This window comes from Galeopterus variegatus, unplaced genomic scaffold, assembly GCF_000696425.1.
Source record: "Galeopterus variegatus unplaced genomic scaffold, G_variegatus-3.0.2 Scaffold3765, whole genome shotgun sequence".
Taxonomy (NCBI): Eukaryota; Metazoa; Chordata; class Mammalia; order Dermoptera; family Cynocephalidae; genus Galeopterus; species Galeopterus variegatus.
Genome location: NW_007729876.1, coordinates 148,542 through 156,066, shown reverse-complemented (window position 1 = coordinate 156,066; position 7,525 = coordinate 148,542). Strand labels below are relative to the sequence as shown.

The 7,525-nt window shown below is 33.8% G+C and overlaps 1 protein-coding gene across 2 annotated transcripts in view; it reads left to right on the top strand.

Moving 5' to 3' along the window:
- The window catches only part of ABCE1 (ATP-binding cassette, sub-family E (OABP), member 1), a 32,833-nt gene that overhangs the window by 22,060 nt on the left and 3,248 nt on the right, over positions 1-7,525 (top strand). For both annotated transcript variants that reach the window (XM_008585933.1, XM_008585934.1), the window contains exons 11-16: positions 2,111-2,332; positions 3,330-3,389; positions 3,490-3,548; positions 6,547-6,657; positions 6,750-6,892; positions 7,019-7,141. In XM_008585933.1, coding sequence (XP_008584155.1) covers positions 2,111-2,332; positions 3,330-3,389; positions 3,490-3,548; positions 6,547-6,657; positions 6,750-6,892; positions 7,019-7,141 — 718 coding nt within the window. The remainder of the gene's footprint in view (positions 1-2,110; positions 2,333-3,329; positions 3,390-3,489; positions 3,549-6,546; positions 6,658-6,749; positions 6,893-7,018; positions 7,142-7,525) is intronic.

Sequence of the window (7,525 nt, the reverse complement as noted above, 5' to 3'; positions counted from 1 at the left end):
TCCTGCAGCCTTGTAGTTCCCTCAGTGGTGACAAGCCCCCCCCCCCTTTTTTTTTTTAACAACAATAACAAAAAACTATCTGAAAAGTTTTGAGTGGGCTGGTTGGTTGGTTTTTGGCGGCTGGCCAGAACAGGGATCTGAACCCTTGACCTTAGTGAGATACTTAAAAAACTCTTTTGGAAAAATAAATTTATACTGCATCTCATCCTTTTCATAAAAATATGATGGCAGCTTTTATATCTCTAAAAAGTGCATAAATATTTTAAGATGTAGGGAAGCAATTGCTGTAACTTATCTATGTAAACATTTTAGATAAATAGGTGCATATTTAGGAAAAATTGTAAGGTTGTCCAGTTTTCTTGACAGGGATGATATCAGAACCAATTATTATGTTTTATTCTCTTCAATTAACAAGTATTTATTATCTATCTTCACACCTTATAGTTATAGAACCAGGTTGATAATGATATGGGTACTCAACAATCATTCCTTACATTTCCAGTTTTTAATGCTATTCAATAAATGACTTTTGGTGAGGTTTTTAATGTGCCTCATTTGTTGAAACAATTGAAGTAAGTGAGAAACTGCACTTAATCTCTCTTTCCCTTACTATACTGAAATTAATGTTGTATATGTAAAAACTGTGAACTGTAAAGATGACTATAGCTTGGGCTCATTTTGAAATTGACAAATATTACAGTAGAAATGTAAGGACTGACTAGCTATCTTTTTTGTGCAAATTCACTTGTTTCTTTGAGCCTTTATTTCCTTAATTTATGAATTAGGTTCTTGGACTAAGTGGTCACTAAGATCCCTTCGAGTTTATGTTTTTATGTAATTTTTGGTTTTAATTTTTTAACTTCACATATGTAATTTTTAAATGCTAATTTTGGCAAAGTGTATCTGTTTGTTCAGTTAGCAAACATTTATTAAACACCTATGTTCTAGGCTAAAGGTCCAGGCCCCCTGATGTGGCCCTCAGTTCCACTTGAAATGAATAACATCCTTAGGCTTCCTTGCAAGACCCTGTAAAACTTCAGCTACTATCTTTTTACTTTCACTTATATATAGTATACACCGAAAAATGGAGCTTTCATGGTTCCCCAAAAATCCACTTTTTAATTTCTGTGTATCTGTCATTGCTGATCTTAACAATTTTAGTAGGGAGGGGTCTTGTATCCAATGTTAGTTTACTTTTAGTTATTAAAAGCTGTTTAGATAATGGTGGTTGTCTTGTACAATGAAGCCAAAAATAATGTTAAATGAAGTTTAGCTTATGTTCTTTTGAACCTGCAAAATTAATCTGAAAAAAATACAATTAACTGTAACTTCAAAGTGTATGGTTATCTCATGTGAAATTGAATACTCATAACAAACTGTTGATTTACAAAACTATGTCCCAAACTATTTTATATTAATTTTTATATCTATGAAAATATTTCATTTTTACCTACTGTCATTTTTAGAAAAAAATTATAATTATTTAAAAATACAGCAGAAATGACATCATATGCTGTCTTTTGTTTAAAACCTGATGGGAAAAAAATCTTATATAAAAACCACATGATCTGGTTAGAGTGCAGTGTTTACAATATCAAGGTCAAGGACTTAGATCTTTGTACTGGCCAGCCTTTCTCCCCACCCACCCCCCAAAAAAATACATGATAATGAAAAAATGTGCTCATGTACATATATGTGTGTTTGTAAGTATATGTATAGGCATATCAACATATATATGCATGAATTACTTAAATTTACATTAGATATATGAAAAACCTTGTTATCACTTCATTATATGCAGGTGTTCATGTTATCAGAAATCTACTGAAATAAGAACTTAGGGTTTTTTGGCTTTTATATAATGACTTTTTGCTGTAGAAAAAGTTTAGTCTTGGGCCGGCCCTGTGGCTCCCTCAGGAGAGTGCAGCACTGGTGTAGCACTGAGGCCGCAGGTTTGGATCCTGTATAGGGATGGCCGGTGCACTCACTGGCTGAGCGTGGTGCAGACCACACCATACCGAGGGTTGCAATCCCCTTACCGGGCAAAAAAAAAAAAAGTTTAGTCTTTAATTGATATTTAGTAATCTATTGGCAATTTTCTTTCCTACAGGCATAAACATTTTTTTGGATGGCTACGTTCCAACAGAAAACTTGAGATTCAGAGATGCATCACTTGTTTTTAAAGTGGCTGAGACAGCAAACGAAGAAGAAGTTAAAAAGATGTGTATGTATAAATATCCAGGGATGAAGAAAAAGATGGGAGAGTTTGAGCTAGCAATTGTAGCTGGAGAGTTTACAGATTCTGAAATTATGGTGATGCTGGGGGAAAATGGTAAGTTTTCCTTATTTTGTGATAGGTAAAAGTCTGTTCTATTTATCCAGTAAATTAGTTTTAACTATTCCGTGAGAAACTAAGTTACAGAGCTGGGAGCTGAGTTTTAAATCTGTAAATTTCTCACTGTAGCCTCATATTTTTGTGGCATTATATAATTTAATCACACTGTCATCCAATCAAGTTGATATTTCTTATCTTACTGCATAACCTATAGTGAAAAATAAGATTTCTTTTCTCAGCTGGTTTTTCTATGTGTAAATTAATAAGGCAGTTATTCATCTTGCAAACTGACTAGGAAAGAAAGGATAAATTGCTAATCCAGAAACAATATACTTTCTTATACACCTCCATTTGGAATTTTTCTTATTTTAAATTCAAAGTAATCTGCCTTATAGTTGTATTACCAGCATTTTTATTACACTGTCATCATAAGTAATAGCTAAAAGATGAATTTGACTACTATTTATCTGATATTGCTTTCATAATTTAAAAATAAGTGATTTGAACTGTAATCTTACAGTTTACAAAACTATAGAAGAAAAGCTTTGTATAAGGATTGTTACAATGTATTTAGTCTTTAGTTAACAGCAATTTTGGATTGAGTTGCAATTAATTTAAATATTTTATGTAAGTGAACTTTAAAATGATGGTATTTATCATAAAACAGCCTATACTATCTTAATAAATAGTGTGCATTGATAACTTAGCTAAATAAGTCTTTTTAACTATCCCAAGGCTTAAATTGTATAGACCTACCGTTTATTAAAATAGTCATTATAAGCTTTGACTAGTGTTTATTCCTCCTTATTAGCTTAGAATGATACTTGAGAGGTGAATCATGAAAGATTAAGAATTTTTCTATATAACCTTCAGAATTCAATACTGTCAGTGTATGTCTTTAAGAAAAATTTCTCAGTTAAAACCAAATAAGACAGTGATTTACTCGAAATGTGAAGCATCTTTCAGGTCAATTTGTTCTATGTTGTGTTGCCAGGTACAGGTAAAACAACATTCATCAGAATGCTTGCTGGAAGACTTAAACCTGATGAAGGAGGTACTGTTGTAAACATTTGATTCTTCTTATTCTGTTCTACACAGTCAACCTTAAGATCTGGGTAGTTTTTAGTGTTTTATGTATTTGCGTTATTTTGCAGGAGAAGTGCCGGTTCTAAATGTCAGTTATAAGCCACAGAAAATCAGTCCTAAGTCAACTGTGAGTTGTTATTCTTATATTTGGTTATTAATTTTTTTTATATGTTCCTATAGCTTTATCTCTTACTGTATTAAAATTCTTCACCAAATTACATTCTGTACAGTTTTACTGAAAGTGGCCCACAAAGATACTAAGACCATTGTCCTTGATTCATTTCCACTACTAGGAAAATGCTTTTAAAATCTGCTATCTTTTTCTAAAATAAACTTCTAAAAATGTAATGTATTTTATGCTACAAATGACATCATCAAGAAAGTGAAAAGTCCACCCACAAGATGGGAGAAAATATTTGTGCATCATATATCTAATAAGGGACTTGTATGCAGAATATATAAAGAACTCTTACGACTCAATTTAAAAATGGCCAAATGTCTGTTTCCCCCCAAAAATGACATTTACCAAAAGAAAATATACAGATGGTCAGTAAGCACATGAAAAGATGCCCAGTGTCATTAATCATGAGAGAAATGCAGTCAAAATCACAGATATTAATTCATACCCATTCGTATGACCAAAATCAAAAGCACAAATGTTGGTGAGGATGTAAAGAAATTGGAATCTCATGCATTGCTGGTGGAAATGTAAAATGGTTTAGCCATTCTGAAAAACAATCTGGCAGTTCCTCGTATGATTAAACATAGTTACCATAAGAACTAGCTCTTCCATTCCTAGGTATAGGAGGTGACTTCAAAATGGAATTAAAAGATAAAAATAATGGAATTAAAAGATAAAAATTACAAACTTTATTTCCCAACATAAGCTCCATCAAGTTCAAGACACTTTAGTGATGATACCAGCCATTTAATCCATCCCTAAAGAACTAAGTTCCTTTAATAATTTAACCATGTCAATGCAGTCTTTTGTGCATTATTAACTGAAGAAAAATGGGTGCTCTTTAAAAGATTTTTTAAGGTTAGGAAACAAAAGTCAGAGAAGCCAAATCAGGACTTTAAGGTTGTACCTAATGATTTCCCATCAGAACTCTCACAACATTGCCCCAAAGATAAGAGAAGTGAGCAAAAGTATTGTTGTGGTAGAGATGGACTCTCTGGTGAAGATTTCCCAGGTGTCTTTCTGCTAAAGCTTTGGCTAACTCTCTCAAAACACTTATAATAAGCAGATGTTATCATTCTTTGGCTCTCCAGAAAGTCAACAAGCAAAAACACCTTAAGCATCGCAAAAAACTGTCATGACTTTTGCTCTTGATCTGTCTGATATTGCTTTGACTGTACCACTTCCACCTCTTGGTAGCCATTACTTTGTGCTTTGTCTTCAGGAACATACTGGTAAAGCCATGTTTCATCTTCTGTTACAATTCTTCAAAGAAATGCTTCAGGATCTTGATCCCACTTGCTCAAAATTTCCATTCAAAGCTCTGCTCTTGTCTGCAGCTGATCTGGGTACAACAGTTTTGGCACCCATTGAGGAGAAACTTTGCTCAACTTTAATTTTTCAGTCAGAATTGTGTAAGCTGAACCAATTGAGATGTCTGTGGGTGTTGGCTGTTGTTTCTGCTGTAAATCATTGGTCCTCCTCAAGTAGGGCATGAACAAGATTAATTTTTTCCTCACAAATTGATGTAGATGGTGTGCTGCTGCGGGCTTCATCTTCATTGTCCCTTCTTAAAAAGAGTTACCCATTGGCAAACTGCTGACTTCTTTAGGGCATTGTCCCATAAACTTTTTGTAAAATATCAGTGATTTCACCATTCTTCTACCCAAGCTTCACAATCAATTTGATGTTTGTTCTTTCAATTTTAGCAGAATTCATGTTGCTCCGATAGGGGTTCTTTTCAAACCATCTTAACCTTCTTAGTGCATTGAACTAGATCCTGTTCAGATATGTTATAAAAAGTTACTACAAGTTTATTTTGCTGCAAAACAATTTTGAAATTCATGCATAATTTTTTCATAATATGCATTTTCCACGAACTCTTCAAAGACCCCTCATATACCTGAGAGCAGTGAAGACATATCTCAACACAAAAACTTGCATACAAATAAATGGTGATAGCAACATTATTCCAAAATGTGGAGTCAACCCAAATTTCTATAAGCTGATAAGTCGATAAACGGAATGTGATAAAAACCATACAATTTAAGGTTATTCAGCCATAAAAAGAAATGAAATACTGATAAATACTACAATATGGGTAAAACTTGAAAACATGCCAAAGTTAACAACTCCTTTGACTTTTGCAGGTTGTTATAATGAACTACTTAACTACAATATTTACATTCAGTATCTCAACACTCACTTTATGTCTGATACCACTTAGCTTACAATAAAAATTTTATCATTGATACTTTCTGTAAGCTTACCTTTTAAGTTCTCAAACTCAGCTCTATCCTGAAATAGCAAGCAGAAGGCATCTTAGGATTTATCTCTAGCATATTATCATGCATTTTGTGTTATCTCTTACTGATTGCCTGAGGTTACTTGATATTCACTTTGACCTTCAGAATTATTCCTACTCTCAAATGATTTCTCCGCTGAAACATTCATCATTTGCTTTCAAGTCTTAAGATTATTATTGTTGCTTTTTTATTTGTTGGACATGATGGGTTTTAAATAGAAAGTCTCTAAACTTGCCATAGATTAGAGACAAGCATTAAAAATACGATGGATAGGGCCGGCCCTGTGGCACACTGGATAGTGCGCCTCTTGGGAAGCGCGGCGGCGCTCCCGACCGAGGGTTCGGATCCCACATACAGACCGGTTCCCACTCACTGGCTGAGCGAGGCGCGGGAGCGGCACCGAGGGTTGCAGTCCCATTGCCGGTCCCCGGTCCCGTATGGGGGCAACACTGAGGGTTGCGATCTGTTGCCAGACACGGAAAAAGACAAAAGACAAAAAAAAAAAATACGATGGATATATATTGGTGGCAAATTGATATAGTTTTGCTCTGGAGCTTAACTTTGTCAAGATTCATAAATAGAAAAGTTCTGTACTGAAATTTTTGTTATTTAGTTGGGTTTTTTTTTTTCCATTAAAAAAGGGAAGTGTTCGCCAGTTACTACATGAAAAAATAAGAGATGCTTATACTCATCCACAATTTGTGACTGATGTAATGAAGCCTCTGCAAATTGAAAACATCATTGATCAGGAGGTACTCTAACATAATTATTTTTACTTATTTTTTAAACTTTATCATCTTAAACTTTAGGTGTCTTTACATGGTTTGCTAATTTCTCCAATTAGGTGCAGACATTATCTGGTGGTGAACTGCAGCGAGTAGCTTTAGCTCTTTGTTTGGGCAAACCTGCCGATGTCTATTTAATTGATGAACCATCTGCATATTTGGATTCTGAGCAGAGACTAATGGCAGCTCGGGTTGTCAAACGGTAAATGTCTTGCTTATAAATTACTTTTGATTATGTGTACGTATAGGCATACAAGTGTGCTTAATTTAACATTTGAATGTTTTATGATATGAAGTTATAAGAGATTTCAAAATCGTTGTGTTTTAGTTTCATACTCCATGCAAAGAAGACAGCTTTTGTTGTGGAACATGACTTCATCATGGCCACCTATCTAGCAGATCGGGTCATTGTTTTTGATGGCATTCCATCTAAGAACACAGTTGCAAACAGGTAAAATTACTTTTTAAAATGTTCAAAGCTAATTATAAGTTCTAACAATTAGAAAATTATTACATTTTAAATTTTCAAATAAGTTTATAAACATTAAGGTATATCACTTTAATTTTTAAAAAATGAGATAGCCAAAAGTTCTAGACCTCATTCCATGACTCCCGAGATTATTCATAATGAATACTGGATGAGACCATCGTTGTTTAGTAGTTTTCAGACTGTAGTATGGAATTCCTGAACCAGGAGAGTAAGCATACAGAGCTCTGGGCACCCCTCACCTTTTCTTTCAGCTGAACTTTTTGTTTGCTTCATTATCTGGATTTCCAAAAAAGAATTTTGTTTTTATAAATATTTCCTTGAAAACTATTCATTTCATACATGACA